The following is an 18,067-nucleotide window of genomic DNA, read 5'->3' on the forward strand; positions in this document are numbered from 1 at the left end:
TCCCTACACTTTACTACATTTGATTTATCCTCTCTCTTCATAAACACACACACACACTTTTCCTGAACCATGTGAGAGTAAATTACATATGTAACCACAGTGCACTTATCAAAACCAGGGAATTATGTTGATTCAGTACGATCATGTAATTCTAAGATGCTGCCAGTTGTCTCGACAAAGTCTGTCATAGCAGTTTGGGGGCAGGTCAGTGGTGGTCAGATGCCAATCCAGGATTACATTTTGCATTTAGTTGTCATGCCTCTTTAGTCTCTTGTAATCTGGGATGTTTCCTCTGTCTGCCTTGTCTTTCATGACCCTGACATTTTTGAAGAGTCCAGGGTAGTTACTTTTGCAGAATATTCCTCAGTTGGAGATGTCTGACATTTCCTCATGAGTAGATTCACTTTGGGCAGGAATACCACAGAAGCAAGTTGTGTTCTCAGTGATCCCTGGAGTCACAAACCAGTTTTTTAAAATATCAAAAAAAAATTTTTTTTGTTGTTTGTGGTAAAATACACATACCATAAAACTTACCATCCTAACCATTTTTAAGGGTGCAATTGAGTAGTGTTAAGCACATTTGCATGGTTGAGTGACCAACCTCCAGAACTCTTTTCGTCTGGTAAAAGTGAAGCTATATCATTTAAACAACTGTTTCTCTTTCCCCTCCCCTGCAAAAATGTTTGTTTGCTTTGTTGTTTTTGTCTTGTTTCTTCTATGCCTTGGATTATGATCATTTTCTCCCTTTACTCAAATCATGTTTAGTTTTGAAGACCTGGCTTAAATCCCACATTTTTATTGAAGTCTCTCTGACTGTTGTCAGGGCAGAAATCTCTTCCTTCTCCCCTTCTAAGTTCCCTGGCTGGTCTAATAATTAAGTTGACGTAATACAGATTAATAGGGTAAAAACAATTTTCATATGCATGGGAGCCCCACAAAAATATGAGACTCCTCAGCAGTGAAGTAATTGAGGCTTATCTGCCATCCTGAGCTAAGGAGAAGGGGAGAGGAGTCTGGGGCTTTAAAGGGGAGGAAGGCAATGCACAGGAAGATGAGACGAGCACATGTTTGGTAAACAGGTGTTTGCCATGCCATGCGATATCTTTCTGATATCAGAAATTATCTCTGGTAATAGCTCTCTTCCTGGTACATGCCCCCTATCCAGATTCTTTTAGGCAGTTTAGAGAGAGGTAAAAAAGCTTTTCCTGACTCTCCTGGGTCTGAATTGCCTTCAGCTCAAAACAGTCCACATTGCCACAGTGGTCCATTTTGTGGTGACATATCCTGCTGCCCTCACTACTGTAGCCCATGGCGATCTGTATTGCTGGGTTCTTTTGTATAATTAAGAACTTAATCAAGTTTCTTTAAGTAGATTGTACACTTTTGAAAGTGTGTTGGACTTTCTTTCTGTGTGATTTCCCTTCTCTCTGGTTGTTCCTGAATGCTCTTCCTCGAAATCTCATTTATCCTTCATGGTGCAACTCAGATGCCACCACGTTAGCCCATTCTTCCCAGATGTTGTCCTCGGGTGAATTTCCTCCTCTCAGTTGGAATTAATTGTAATGTCATCTTTACTCCTGGTTTGTTTATATATCTGTTCTAGTGTGTGTCAGAGTCTGACTTACGTTTAGATGCTTAGCAGTTTGTCTCTCCCATTAGATTTTGAACATATTTAGGATAGGGATCGTGTTTTATTTATCACACTCAGTATAGGGTAAGGCACGCTGTCTGTATTTAATGAGGGCAGGGACATGATATATTTTGTAGATTGCTATTTCCTTAGCCGCCAGTGCCTGTAGGGACGCTAAATAATTGTTGAATGAATCAAGTGAATAATTTGGATTGAATCTGCTATCCCTTCCATAGGTTTTATTAAAGTGCTAAGTTTATGTTTGATTTGGATAACTTTAAAAAAACAAGTATGATCACTTTGGGTAGTGTGAGTTAGAAACTTGGTGTAGTAATTTGAAGATGGCCTTTTTGAAGGTGGTCTAGGAACCTAAGCTGAAGTCATATTAATAACCAGATTGAAAGGCCCTTTAACGAAACAAAATATGAAGCTTTAAATCTCCACACATAATTGTATCTTTTACAAGATTTTTTTTCTATCTCTTTGTGCTATAGTTTTAAAATTTTTATCTATAAAGCATACTAATTTTCACACTATTTTCTGTTGATTAGGTGGATTTCATTTTGTTAGGGGGTGATCTTTTTCATGAAAATAAACCCTCAAGAAAAACAGTACATAACTGCCTCGAGTTATTAAGAAAATATTGCATGGGGGATCGTCCTGTACAGTTTGAAATTATCAGCGATCAGTCAGTCAACTTTGGTTTTAGTAAGTAAGTATATTTAAATGCTTAAATGGATGTTTCTTTATGATATTTAATATTACATGTATGTATAATATATAATATGTTCTGTATAAGACACATGAACACGGTAACAATTAGCCATTTTACCTTCACTATAAGCTATTTCCTTGGTAAATGTAGTTCTTTGAATTTTCTGTACATTGTGTTAAATTCTATTTCCCTAATTAATAGTGAGATAAGTAACTTCTCAAATTTTTTTCGTACATTTGGTATCTCTTCTGTTCATATCCTTTGTCCATTTTAAAAATTGGGATATTTTTGCCTTTTCCTTTTGAATTTGCAGGAGTTATTTCTAGATATTAAGCCTTTGTTAAGGCATCTATTTTTTCCCAATCAGTGGATTGTCTTTTGATTTTGTTTACAGGGCCTTTTGATGACAGAAATATTTAATTTTGATGTTCATAGTCAAACACGTTATTTTTTTCTTTAATATTTGTGCTTTGGGGACTTATTTACAATATCCACCTAGAACCCCATGTCATAAAGGTACTCTGTTTTTTCTTAAACATCGTACAGGATACCACATTGCATTTAGTTGAAATGGTCTCAGAATCTCCTTTCGCCTATGCCAGTCTTTTCCAGACAGACACTGACACTTTTGAAGTGTACTGGTCAGATATTTTGTAGAATGTCTCTCAACTTCTCGTGATTAGACTAGGGTTATTGGTTTGGGGGAAGGAATACTCTTTATAGGTGAAGTGCCCTTCTCAGTATGTAAGGAGTACATGCTATCAACATGGCCTGCACTGGTGAGGTTAACCTTGGTCACTTGGTTAAGATGGTGTCTTGCAGGTTTCTCCACTGTCAAGTTACTATTCTTCCCTTTCCATATACTGTTTGTTAGAAGAGAGTAGCTAAGTCCAGCCCACACTGAAGAGAGGGCGTTACGTTTCACTTCCTGGAGAGAGCAAAGAGTATCAAAGAATTTATGGGCGTGTTAAAACCACTACAGTAATTAGTAAATATTTTAGGGGAGGCTATGCAACTATTCTGTTTCTCTTTAAAGTTTGTCCAATAATTTTAGCATTCGTCAGTGGCTCTTGCCTACAGCAGTTTTAACTGTGGTGTCCTAATGGTGATTTTCTAAACATTTCCCACATTCTTTCTGCATTTATTAATTGGAATAGTTCCGTAAAGATTTGTCCCTTGTCCCCCATTTGTTTATTTATTTATTCAGTTGTCTATATCAGTAGGAATTTATTCAATTGTTTATATCAGTATGAACTCATTTTTTTTCCTTTGAATGGTAATTTAATACTATTATAATCTATTTTGTTGCTCAGATAAATTGATCCAGCTTTAGCCATTGGGCACTCTTTCAGACCACCTCTTGGGTCCTTTCAACATGGCGTCATCTTTTTTCACCCCTTTTTTGCTCTGTAAGATGCTCCAGGCTAATTTTGTATTTTCTTTTCCCTAGCTTTAGACTTATCCATTTCTTCAAGGAGTCTTGGTTCCTTTTGGAATGGAACTAGAATTTGGAAGCTAGAATCTGGATGCTAGGCATGCACATGGCTATTGTCTTGTCACTGCTTCTAGGCTCTCTCAGTGCATACAGCTTAAATACACACACACACACACACGTATACATGTAAATGTAAAAAAAAAAATATATATATATATATATATATATAAAGTAACCCCTGAAAACAGACATAGCTATATTTATTTCTTATCTATTTGTATATATATATATTTTAAATGAGTTTATATTGGGAGGTAAATTTTTGGAGATTTTTTTAGGTAAGAAAATGGCTATTTTTAACTTCGGATTGATAATTTGGCTGAGTACAGAATTGGATTTTAAAAGATTCTTGTAATTTTTAACATATGTCCTTGTTCTTAAGAATTCTGATCAGTCTTTACCCGACTTCTATTCAAATCTAAAACTTTATTATTTTTAAACTGCTTCACCCACCCCGTAGATGTGTTTACCTATTTCTTTGCTTACTATTGCTGTTTCTTATGTTTCATTCCTTTTGTCTAGATTCAGTTTAGTAGTTTTTCACTGCCTGTCAGTAAACTCTTATTTTTTGGTGCTTTTGAGGAGTCTTGCTGTCATTTTAGTTGCTGGAAAAGCAGTATAACATAGTGCTTAAAAGCATGGATTCCGGTATAAGACTGTCTGAGGTCAAATCCTGGATCTGCCCTACGTTCGTTTCATTATTATAAGATGGGAAAAGAATAGTGCTAATCTTACAGAATTGTTGTTAGGAGTAGTTGAGTTAATAAGAAAATTGCTTAGAATAATAGCTGGCATAAAGAAAGCATTCAGGTAACCATTAAGTTTTTCTCATTGCCCTTAGCATTTTGCAGTCTTACTGTGACATATTTAGTTGTGGATTTAGTTCTATTTATCCTGTTTGGGCTACATGCATTTCAAACTAAGAATTTTTTTTGCAGCAATTTTGGAAAATTCTTATCCAGTATGTTTTCTGTTTCCTGTTCTTTTTCTTTCTGAAAATTATTTATATTTTACCCACTTTTTAATATTCCCTAAAACTTTATCTCTTTGTACTATATTTTGGATAATTTTCCCTCTGGTTTACTAGTTCATGTAAAAAATAGACCAAAAAAAAAAAAATAGGGAAACTCAGAAAAGAAGACTATAAGTAGTGACTAGCTCAATTCAATCCCTATCAAAATTCCAATGGCATTTTTCACAAAAATAGAACAACCAACAGGTACATGAAAAGGCGCTCAATATCACTAATCATCAGGGAAATGCATATCAAAACCACAATGAGATATCAACTCACACCTGCTAGGATGTCTGTCATCAAAAAGATAAGGGAGAACAAGTGTATTTTAAATGAGTTTATATTGGGAGGTAAATTTTTGGAGATTTTTTTAGGTAAGAAAATGGCTATTTTTAACTTCGGATTGATAATTTGGCTGAGTACAGAATTGGATTTTAAAAGATTCTTGTAATTTTTAACATATGTCCTTGTTCTTAAGAATTCTGATCAGTCTTTACCCGACTTCTATTCAAATCTAAAACTTTATTATTTTTAAACTGCTTCACCCACCCCGTAGATGTGTTTACCTATTTCTTTGCTTACTATTGCTGTTTCTTATGTTTCATTCCTTTTGTCTAGATTCAGTTTAGTAGTTTTTCACTGCCTGTCAGTAAACTCTTATTTTTTGGTGCTTTTGAGGAGTCTTGCTGTCATTTTAGTTGCTGGAAAAGCAGTATAACATAGTGCTTAAAAGCATGGATTCCGGTATAAGACTGTCTGAGGTCAAATCCTGGATCTGCCCTACGTTCGTTTCATTATTATAAGATGGGAAAAGAATAGTGCTAATCTTACAGAATTGTTGTTAGGAGTAGTTGAGTTAATAAGAAAATTGCTTAGAATAATAGCTGGCATAAAGAAAGCATTCAGGTAACCATTAAGTTTTTCTCATTGCCCTTAGCATTTTGCAGTCTTACTGTGACATATTTAGTTGTGGATTTAGTTCTATTTATCCTGTTTGGGCTACATGCATTTCAAACTAAGAATTTTTTTTGCAGCAATTTTGGAAAATTCTTATCCAGTATGTTTTCTGTTTCCTGTTCTTTTTCTTTCTGAAAATTATTTATATTTTACCCACTTTTTAATATTCCCTAAAACTTTATCTCTTTGTACTATATTTTGGATAATTTTCCCTCTGGTTTACTAGTTCATGTAAAAAATAGACCAAAAAAAAAAAAATAGGGAAACTCAGAAAAGAAGACTATAAGTAGTGACTAGCTCAATTCAATCCCTATCAAAATTCCAATGGCATTTTTCACAAAAATAGAACAACCAACAGGTACATGAAAAGGCGCTCAATATCACTAATCATCAGGGAAATGCATATCAAAACCACAATGAGATATCAACTCACACCTGCTAGGATGTCTGTCATCAAAAAGATAAGGGAGAACAAGTGTTGGAGAGGGTGTGGAGAAAAGGGAACCCTTGTGCACTGTTGGTGGGAATGTGAATTTGTGCAGCCACTATGGAGAACACTGTGGAGGTTCCCCCCCAAATTAAAGATAGAATTATTCTGTGATCCAGCAATCCTACCTCTGGGTGTATATCCGAAGGAAATGAAAATGGGATCTCAAAGAGATAATCTGCACTCCCACATTCATTGCAGCATTATTCACAATGGCCAAGATATGGCAACAACATAAGTGTCCATCAGTGGAAGAAGGGATAAAGTTGTGATATGTGTGTGTGTGTGTGTGTGTGTGTGTGCAGATATATGTGCACACACACAGCCGTGTGTGTGTGTGTGTGTGTGTGTGTGTGTGTATATATATATATATATATATATATATATATATATATATATATATATTCAGCCATGAGAAAGGACATCCTTTCATTTGAGACAACATGGATGGAACTTGAGGGCTTTATGCTAAGTAAAATAAGTCAGACAAAGAGACAAATACTGTGTGATATCACTTATACAGTATATGGAATCTGAAAAAGCTGAACTCATATAAATGGAGACTAGAATGGTGGTTACCAGGAGCAGGGAGTTGGGGGAAAAGGGGAGATGCTGATCAAAAAAATGTATAATTTTCAGTTTAAAAATGAGTAAGTTCTCAGGATCTAATGTACAGCATAGTGGTTATAGTTAGTAATATTGTATTTTATACTTGAAAGTTTCTAAGGGAGTAGATCTTAAATATTCTCATTACGAAAAAGAAATGGCAATTATGTGACATGATGCAGCTGTTAAGCTAGGTGTGTGTGAAGCTTAAACTGTTAAGTAAGCTATAGTGGTTATCATTTTGCAAAATATGAGTGTATCAAATCAACACATTGTATACCTTAAAGTTATACAATGTTACATGTCAATTATATCACAATAAAGCTGGAAAAAAGAAAGTATATTATAATGCTACAATAATTTAAAAAGTGGTATGACTCACGAATTGATAGGCAGATAAGTGGAAGAGTATAGAAATTCCAGAAATAGCCACAATACATGTGGGAATTTAGTATTTGATAAAGGTGGTATCTCATATCTCCACAAAAAATATAGCTTATTCAATAAAAGAACTAGAAGAAACTGTTAGACATTTTTTAAAAAGATCTGGATGTGAAAAAGACTTTTCTAAGTGTTAACACAAACCCAGAATCCATAAAAAAAAGATTGATAACGTTTGTCTCTGTAAAAGTAAATTTCTGCATGGCAAGAGCCTCCCAAAGCGAAGTCAAAAGTCTGGGTTCAACCAGGAAGAATATTTGCAACTCATGGCAAATTATGGTCTAATTTTCCCAGTAGTTAATAGTTAAGTAGTTCTTTCAAGTCAATTAAAAAAAAAGTCCATGACTTAATAAAAAATAGGTAAAGAATATGGACATAGTTCATAGAAAAAGAAATAAAGTAGCATTTTAACATATTAAAAGAATATGAAAGATGCAAAATGAAGTATACTGATATATTTTTCTCCTATAAGATTGATATAGATCAGTAATTCTCAATCCTGGGTGCACATTATCATTACCTAAGAATCGCAAAAAATACTGATGCCCAGTCTCCAGGTCATTTAATCTCTCTGAATGTGTCTTGGACATTGGTGGATCTTCAGAGATTCCTAGAAAATTCTCACATGCAGCTAGGGTGTAGAACCACTGGCATAGATTGAAAAAGCTTGATAATGTATTAGGCTGGCCAAAAAGTGCCTTCGGTTTTTAAGTAAAAATAAAAGACACATTTTTTCATTTTCACCAAAAACTTTATTGAACAATGTATTCACCCTTTTGTTCCACTACCTTCTGCCGTTTTTCAGGCAACTTCATAATTCCATCTTCCCAAAACTTTTTATCTTTTTGAGCAAAGAGCTGTTCCAGGTGCCTTTTGCAGTCTTCCAGGGAATTGACATTTTTTCCATTAAGAGAATTTTGTAAAGATCTAAATAAATGGAAATCCGAAGGTGCAATGAATGTGTAGTGAATATAGCAGATGAATCAGAAGTTCCAGCCAAGCTGTAACAGTTTTTGCCTGGTCATCAAAGAAACATGCGGTCTTGTGTTATCCTGATGGAAGAGTATGCGTTTTCTGTTGATTAAATCTGGATGCTTTTCGTCCAGTGCTGCTTTCAGTTGGTCCAGTTGGGAGTAGTACTTGTTGGAATTAATCGTTTGGTTTTCCAGAAGGAGCTCATAATAGAGGACTCCCTTCCAATCTCACCATATACACAACGTCACCTTTGGATGAAGACCGGCCTTTGGTTTGGTTGGTGGTGGTTCATTTCGCTTGCCCCACAATTTCTTCCCTTCCACATTATTGTACATATCCACTTGTCATTGCCCGTCACAATTTGTTTTAAAAACGGAACTTTTCATTACATTTAAGTAGAGAATCACATGCGGAAATACGGTCAAGAAGGTTGTTTTCGCTTAACTTATGTGGAACCCAAACATCAAAGCGATGAACATAACCAAGCTGGTGCAAATGATTTTCAGTGCTTGTTTTGGATATTTTGAGTATGTCGGCTATCTCCCACGTGGTATAATGTTGATTGTTCCCAGTTAATGTCTCTATTTAATCGCTCTCAACTTCAACTGATCTGCCTGACCAGGGAGCATCGTCCAGTGAGAAATCTCCAGCGCGAAACATCTCAAACCACTTTTGACACGTTCGATCAGTCACAGCACCTTCTCCACACACTGCGCAAATCTTTTTTTTGCATTTCGGTTGCATTTTTACCTTCCTTGAAATAATAAAGCATAACATGCCAAAAATGTTGCTTTTTTTCTTCCATCTTCAGTATTAAAATGACTACACAAACCTTCACCAATTTTCATAAGTCTTTTTTTTTTAAATGCACGCTGATATGACAACTGTCACATACAATCTAACAAAATTGTTTCAAATGGAGTTAAAGACAACTAAGCGCTACTAGAGCCATCTTAGGGAAAAAACCGAATGAACCTTTTGGCCCACCCAGTATCTTGGTGGAGTAGGGGGAATTAGTCTCATGGATTGCCATTGTACTATGAGTAAATCATACAACCTCTGTGGAGGGAAATTGGCAGTAGTTATCAAATTTGCAGATGCATGTGTTCCTTTTGACCTGACAGTTTCCTTCTAGATATTTTCCTATACTCTCACAAGGGCAACTTTGTACAAGATTACTCACTGTAACAATATTTGTAAAACAAAAGGCTGGAAATAGTCTAAATGTCCATTGATAGGTAACTACTTAAACACATTATAATAATCCATGCAGTGTCCAGCTAAAAAAATCACAAGGAAGCTCTTTATGTACTGATATGGAATGATTTATAAAGTATGTAAAGTGATAAAGGCAGGGGGGCAGAAATCTATATTGTGCTACCATTTGTTTAAGAAGGAAGATGTATTTATTTGCTTTACAGGTATAAGATATTTCTGCACAGATACACTAGAAATTCCTAATGTTATTTGCCCCTGAGAAGAGAACCTTGGTGACTAGGGGCAAGAGTGGGTGGGAAGCTTTAAGTCATCCAAGTAGTGAGTGATAGAGCTGGAGGTTTTTGTTTGTTTGTTTGTTTTTTGCGGTACGCGGGCCTCTCACTGTCGTGGCCTCTCCCGTTGCGGAGCACAGGCTCCGGACGCGCAGGCTCAGCGGCCATGGCTCACGGGCCCAGCCACTCCGCGGCACGTGGGATCTTCCCGGACCGGGACACGAGCCCGCGTCCCCTACATCGGCAGGCAGACTCTGAACCACTGCTCCACCAGGGAAGCCCAGAGCTGGAGTTTTTAATCTAGGTCTTTTGGATTCCAGAGTAGATGTATTTCTTCCCCTCCCGCTTCTACAAATAACCTTTTATAAAGGCTTTCAAAATTTTGAAAGCCTATTTCCCATTAATCAGATATTCAAATCTTTCATACAGTTCATAAGCATCATGTATTTGTGTGGTTTTCTTTTAAAGTGTAGTACTTTGAGATCTTTTGAAACTTGAATTGAAATGAACTGCTGCCTAGGATTTTATTTTTTTAAAGCTCCAAACTAGTGGTCATTTGCCAGCTTAGATCATCCAGTTTGCCTATAACTGTATTAATTTTTTGGAGGAGGATAACGGTGGAAACAGCTTTTGTCTCTTACAGAAACTTTTCTTTCTTTCTTTTAAGGTTTCCATGGGTGAACTACGAAGATAGCAATCTCAACATTTCAATTCCTGTGTTTAGTATTCATGGCAATCATGATGATCCTACGGGGGTAATTATTGGGTTCTTAGTTTGTTGAAATTTTAGAAACGATCAGTTTAGTTTGTCTTTGGAAAGCATTTCAGTTCTTCCCAGCAATTTGTAGTCAAATTGAGTCAAAATTTCAAATTGACTTTTTTTTTTTTTTTTTGCGGTACGCGGGCCTCTCGCTGTTGTGGCCTCTCCCGTTGCGGAGCACAGGCTCCGGACGCGCAGGCTCAGCGGCCATGGCTCACGGGCCCAGTCGCTCCGCGGCATGTGGGATCTTCCCGGACCGGGGCACGAACCTGTGTCCCCTGCATCGGCAGGCGGACTCTCAACCACTGCGCCGCCAGGGAAACCCCAAATTGACTTTTTATCATTCATACAAGCTTTTATACTGCTTTTTTGATAATTTTTAAAAATCTGGAATAATAAATGGCATGTGACATACACATTTATTTCATAAGTGCCAAGGTTAACAATAAGTAACCAGGAGGAGGAATAAACACCTAACATTTGTATAATGCTTTACAGTTTACCAAGGGCTTTTGTATCTCTTATCACATAAATCTCACCTGTAGGAAATGAGGGTTTCATGAACAGTTTTAAATCTAAATTAGATCATCTTATTTTCTGTTTGATATGAAAGTACAGACTCCCTAGTTTATGAGGGTTCGACCTTAGATTTTTCAACTCTACAGTGGTGCAAAATGGATATACATTCAGTAGAAGTTGCACTTCGAAGTTTGAATTTTGAATATCTTTTTTGGGTTAACGATATGTGGGAAGATACTTTCGTGTGATGCTGGGCAGCGAGGCACAGCTCCCGATCAGCCACATGGTCACGAGGGTAAACAGTTGCTACACTTAAAACCATTCTGTACTCATACAGCCATTCTGTTTTTCACTTACAGTACATTATTCCGTATATTACACAAGATACTCCATACTTTATTGTAAAAGTATACCTTTGCCCAACTGTAGGCTAATGTACATGTTCTGCACATGTTTAAAGTAAGCTAGGCTAAGCTATAATTTTCGGTAGGTTAGGTGCTTTAACTGCATTTTTGACTTAACGGTATTTTCAGTTTACGATGGATTTATTGGGACCTAAACCCATTGTAAGTCGAGGAAGATCTTTAATAATAGGGGTCCTAAAATAATCTCAAAATATCTTTTTGTTTTATCTGGTCATTAATGTATTATAAATGATTACTTAGCTAGTCCTTTTTTTCTCACCTCTTAAGAGGTCTGCTTAATATGATTTCATGGCTGTTTTTTATTTTTCCGTGGACAAGACATCATAAGTTTTGATGAAATGTTAACTTTGCATTTAGCATGTGATTCCAGTCGCAGTGGGTCACTTGTAATAGAAAAAAGATAGCGAATACTTTTACTATTGTAATTTTGTTTTGAGAAGACATTATCCTAATCTAGGTTTTTGTAACTACTATATAAAATATACTTTTAATAAGTAATAATATGATATGCAGATTACTTATTTTTAGATATACATTTATATTATTTGAAAATATTTTGCATAGGCAGATGCACTCTGTGCCCTGGATATTTTAAGTTGTGCTGGATTTGTAAATCACTTTGGACGTTCAATGTCTGTGGAGAAGATAGACATTAGTCCGGTTTTGCTTCAAAAAGGAAGCACAAAAATTGCTCTATATGGCTTAGGTAAGATGGTTTTATTTTACTATTTATGTCAATAAATGCTTAAGCAGTTAGGAAATCAAATTCTGGAGTTAACTTTGCTGCTGTTTGGGGAAAAGTGAGGCAAATCTAATTATTCCTTATGGGTGACTTAAAAAAATGATAGAAAGTTTTGGTAGAAATTTTTTAGTATTTTATAAGCACCAGTAGTCCTTGATACTTATTTTTAATAGCAGTTTTGGTGAAAAAATATTTTTCCTTTAGTATCTATTTATTGTTTATTTTTTCTTTCTTTTAGACTCAGATAAAAACCCTGAACATTAGCATTTACAGAGTAATTAGAAAAACTGCATTTTGATATCTTGGAAGTCTTTGAAAGTTCTAAAGTTTCACTGTCCAATACAGTAATCATGTAGATACTGGGCACTTGAAATGTGGCTAATCTGAATTGAGATATGCTATAAGTATAAAATACACATCAGGGTTCAAAGACTTAGAAAAAAATGTAAAATACCTTTGGTATTTTGGGTTAAATAAAATATCTTAAAATTAATTTCACCTGTTTCTAGTAGCCATATTAAAACAAGTAAAATAAAATTTAAAATTACATATTTGGCCTGTTTTAGTGGCTCACATGATATTTTTATTAGGCAGTGCTAATCTAGAGCTATCATCTACAATGCTCAGAAAATTTGCTTTATCAGCTTCACTATCTTCAATTCATTTAGTGTCCAGCAAAAAGCTTGTTTTTGCTAGGCTTTATTCCATATGAATGGAATAGTGTCAATTCATTTAGTGTCATTTAATGCTAAGAAAATTTGCTTTATCAGCTTCACTGTCTTCAATTCATTTAGTGTCCAGCAAAATGCTTGTTTTTGCTAGGCTTTATTCCATATGAATGGAAGACTATTTTTAGAGTGCATTCAAAGGCTATTTTTTGTGTCTTCCTTGGATTAAGTTCAGTTTGATTTGTTTTATGGATGCAGTGGTTTTATTGATTTTGTTGTGTATAGAGTATTATAAAAATTATACTTCACGTTAAACCAACCTTAAAGTACCGCAAGAGAAATTGAGAAAAAGTTTCACGCTGTAGCTTCTACATAGTTTTTATTATTTTTTGAGTGACTAGTATAATAGAAGCCTTAGAAAATTTTATTTACTTCATTTCTCTTTGTGTATGTTTTTTAAAGAATAATTATGATGGGTGGTTTATTTACATACTTTCTCTAGGAAGCTTCTCTAGGAAGCTTATAGTCTTTGCCCAATTTTCATAATTTCGCCAACAAGTAGAAAAGCATCGTGGTTATCTATATTTTAGAGATATGGAAAATGCGATCAAGGAATTATGTCTGATTTTGCAAGTGATAGAGCAGGAAGTGGAATATGCTTTTTTAAAAAACTACTAACAGGTATTTTAATCACTGTAACGTTAGGGATCATATCTGCAGAAAATGGTTGATCCTCCTATTTTCAGACTAAGGACAGATCCCGTTATGCCTCAGTCACTGCCAGAAGCAAACTGCTTCAGGCATCCATTTTCGCCCAAACTCTCATCTCATCCTGTTCTGTTTTCCTTAACTGGACTGTCTCTACCATCCACCCACTCCTCTCACCCCAGCTCTGTATACTCTAGAGCTCTTTTTAGTTAGCAAATTCCCTCATTTCATCAGTCTCTGAATGCTGTCTGTACTCTCTAACCCTCAGTGAAACTGAGTGGCCCCTGAGGATACTGTGTCCCACTTAGTTCTCTCGTGGCCTCTTATGGGCTTTAGGGCATAAGGGGTGGAGGGCAAGTCACTGTTCTCCTTGCTTCCTACTGATACCTCCTTTCCTGCCTGCAAACACCCTTGAAGCTAATTGCCAACTGGCTAAACTGCCTTCTTCATTCCCTCAATTTTCTTACTTGCCTACCTTCCAATTTTGTCAGTGTTCTCAGTGCTTCGACAGCCAAGTAGATCAACCTTCTAATGCCCTGGATTTTTTTAGGTCTTGGCTTTTTTGTTCCAGTTATATATTCTGCATGCCACCATCTATTTCATTGGCCACACTAGGAATTCTTTTTAGAAGCTAGACCTCTTCTAGCTCTTATACTTATGTGGTGTTGGCCTTTCTTCCCAGGCCTTCCCTAATCACTCCATCAAGTAGCAACCTTGTCCTCCCAGTGATAATCCCCATCTTAGCAGCCTGACTTTTTTCCCTTTTATAATATTTAAAATTGCAATTTTCATGTTTAATTGTTTTTGTTGGCCTCCTTCACTAGACTAAGGTGATCCTTTGGGGAATAGGAAGAGTTATTTAAAAGTCATTAAATTATTGAAAAGCACAGTATTTTTATTTAAAAGCATAATATACATAAGGCTATTATTTTAAAATACATTTTTAATCTCATCCCCTGTAATATCTCTTCCTGTGTATTTTACAATGTATATGTTAAATCAAAAGTACATATATACTTAGAATAAATAAAGGGAGAGTGGAAAACAATATTATTAGAAATTTTAATAAGAATTTGAGCATAGAAAACTCAAATTTTTATTCCACATTTTCCAGATCTTGAAAGTATATATACTTGACCTGGAAAACATTCTTCAAATGCAACTAACTGCTTAGCAGCTGTCAGGCATGAACCTGGAACATGTTCATTTGTAACTAATGATATCAGATTTCAAATATCTCTCTAATAGGAAAATGAAATACTCAGAGAAACACATAATTTAGAAGCAAAACATATTCGTTTTTTAAAACCGAGTAAGAAACCACTTTTAAAATAATATAATATCCATTTCAGGATCCATTCCAGATGAAAGGCTCTATCGAATGTTCGTCAACAAAAAAGTGACAATGTTGAGACCAAAAGAAGATGGGAACTCTTGGTTTAACTTATTTGTGATTCATCAGAACAGGTAAAAGTAGTCTCTGAAAATTTTTGAGTCAAGTATTGAGGTTCCCCAAATCTCTGTTTCCAAGCTTACCTATTTCAGTAAAATGTTCCTTATGCTTTGAAAGTTGTCAGTGCAGGATCAGGCAAGACTTCGGTATGCATTGTGTGACTGCATCTTGAAATTGTTTTCAGTATATATTCATACATACAAAGAATATTTCTAGCATATGGATAAGAAGAACCATAAAATGAATAATCCTAAATTCAGAAAGAAGTGGAACATTACCAGTACCCTACCCCATGCCCTTCCCTGACCACACCTTTTTCCTCAAACTCCAGAGGAAGCACTATCTTCAATTTTTATTTCATCTGTCCATAGCTTTTCTTTATTGTTTAATCACATACACATTCATTATGAGTATTTTTTATTTAGTTTTGGTATAACTGGAACACGATACTTTATATTTTGCAGTTGGCTTATTTTGTTCAACATTAAGTTACTAAGATTCATCCATTTTGGTGCTTAAAAGTGTAATTCATTTTCACTGATGTATACAGTTCAGCTTTCTCTCCTCTTAGTGTTTTGTGTTATTTCCAGATTTTTGCTTTTTTAAACCTTTTTGTTAGGAACATTCTTATAGATTTTTCCTGGTACATATATACAAGTGTTTTTCCAGAATATTAAATATAGCTAGATCAACTTTCTTTCGTTAGTAGTTTTAAGAAATTTAATCTGTTGGCGGGGTATAGGATTGATTGAAAGGAATAGAGATTTGAAGAAGCAAGATTTATTATGTGATCATTATAGTAAAAAAAAGTGTGAGATGGTAACAGTGATGGTAGTGAGAATGATATGTAAGGGACAAAGCTGAGAAGTTATTAAGGAAGAATCTAAAGGGGTTTGGGGCCTGATTATATAATTTATTATTTATTGAACAGATATTTATTGACAGCAGAATACTCTGGTACTTACCCATCACTGGTACTCGGTGAAAGAAAGGCTTTAGGGGGCAGTCTTATGTTGCCTTATGTATATTCTTGAATAAACAGTGTGGGTTAGAGGAGCAGTCCAGAGTTTTGATATGTGTGGTCTCCATATAACAAACTGGGAGTTTGTTCCTTCTCTTGCGGAGGGCTTTCCAGTTCTGCTACACTTTGTACTTTCCCAAGGTAGGGATAAGTCAGAAGGAACAATTATCAGCGATTCCAAGCCAGAATGAAAGTTTGGAATGGCAGCATTGGTAAGGGGAATGGGTAGTATAATGTTGGTATGGCTGGTTACTGGTGATGTTAATAATCTTGATCATTCAATTAAGGTGGTGTAGACCAGGTTGCTCCCCTGTGGAGGTCCCATTTTCTACTTTGTAATTAATAAATATTTTGGGAAAAATTCATTGAGACTATGTGAACTTTCTGTTTCAACTTAAACTTTTGCCCACAAATTTTAGCATCCATTGGTGGATCTTGTTTCCAGCAATTAATACTGTGGTGTTGTTTCTGATTTTTTTTTTCCCTCATTCTTTTAATAATTATTAATTGAAATTCTTCTGTTAGGAAAATTTGTCCCTTCTCATTTATTTACTTATTCATTCATTCATTCATTTATGTTACTGTGGACTCAAGGATGTTTATTTAATTCTTTGAGTTATAATCCAATCCTTTAATTTTTTGATGTTGTTTTTTTGTTGCTCAGGTTGTTTTAACTCTGACCATTGGGAGCTTTTTTACATTGGCTTCTATGTCCTTTCAACATGCCCTCTTCCTTTTTGTTTTTTGAGCATGTCCTTAACCTTCTAGTACCACAAGATGCTCCTGGCTCATCTTGTATTTTTTCTCCTCAAGCCCTAGAATCAACCACTTCTCCAAGGAGCCCTAATTGTTTTTATTGGAGAGTGGTATTTTGAAACCCAGATATGGCCACTAAATGTGCTTATTGCTACTGTGGGTCTCTTAGCCCTCATGACTAGAGTTAAAGAAATATATGTATATTCACTAATCCATGCATACATGTCTGTATGTATACATATGTTAAAAAAAAAAAAAACAAGCACGAGTTCATACTGATTCGAATCCAGCTCTACAGGATTCATTTTTGTCTTTTCTTATTTGTCACTTCTTTCTCTAACAGTTAGAAACCTCGAATGTATTATCTACGGTATATTTACTTTTTTTTTTTCAATACTGGTTGACATAAGAAAGTAATTTCAAAATTGCTGACCCATAGCCCTGTGAGAAACAAATTTGCCAGCTAGGGTACAGTGTTTGTATGTTATTTTAGTCCTTAGCCTTACTATATCTAGTCAAAAACACCACTTTCTAAAGTTAACTTTGGTCAGTTCCTTTTCCCTTACCCCTTCATTGTGGTTATAATAGTTTTTTTGTAATGCTGTTAGGTTCATTTGTCATCCTCTGCATTCTTAGGTACTTCTTTTGTTACTGTTTTCAGGATCTTATAAAAAACAGGTTTTCTCATATTAAGCGAGAATTCTTGAGCCTTTTACATTTTACTTTATTTTCCATTTGTTTCTATATGTGGACAAGTTTCTTTCTCTTGCAGCAAAAGAAGGTAAACCCTGAGCAATTTTGTCATGCAAAATATTTCCACAAAGATGTTTTGATCAGCTTCTAGGTCACAAATCAGAGTCAGCCCACCAGCATAATCTTCCCTTTTCCAGTTCTCCATTAAAGCATAGTTACATCATGTCGTATTTGAGTTATTCTGCATTTCTTCAGTAATTGTGATAGGATCTTAATGTTTTTTACATAAAAATGTTTTTTACATAAATATTCCTAGATACATGAGCTTCTCTGATTTCACTTCCTGCTCTTCCTTGCATTCATTCTGCTTAGCCACGCTGGTCTCCTTGTTGTTCTTGAACTCACTGAATACATTCCCATGTCAGCATCTCTGCCATCAGCTCATCCCTCTGCCTAGGACTTTCTTCCCATGCACACCTGATCCCTCCTCTATGTTCTCTGCTCATTTGTC

The 18,067-nt window shown here is 35.5% G+C and overlaps 1 protein-coding gene across 1 annotated transcript in view; it reads left to right on the plus strand.

Annotated features, from left to right (window-relative positions):
• The window catches only part of MRE11 (MRE11 double strand break repair nuclease), a 66,522-nt gene that overhangs the window by 5,268 nt on the left and 43,187 nt on the right, over positions 1-18,067 (plus strand). Inside the window, exons 3-6 of the mRNA XM_007449643.1 lie at positions 2,182-2,342; positions 10,479-10,566; positions 12,080-12,221; positions 14,986-15,100. Of these exons, the coding sequence (XP_007449705.1) occupies positions 2,182-2,342; positions 10,479-10,566; positions 12,080-12,221; positions 14,986-15,100 (506 nt within the window). The remainder of the gene's footprint in view (positions 1-2,181; positions 2,343-10,478; positions 10,567-12,079; positions 12,222-14,985; positions 15,101-18,067) is intronic.

This window comes from Lipotes vexillifer, unplaced genomic scaffold, assembly GCF_000442215.2.
Source record: "Lipotes vexillifer unplaced genomic scaffold, Lipotes_vexillifer_v1.1 scaffold536, whole genome shotgun sequence".
Classification (NCBI taxonomy): Eukaryota; Metazoa; Chordata; class Mammalia; order Artiodactyla; family Lipotidae; genus Lipotes; species Lipotes vexillifer.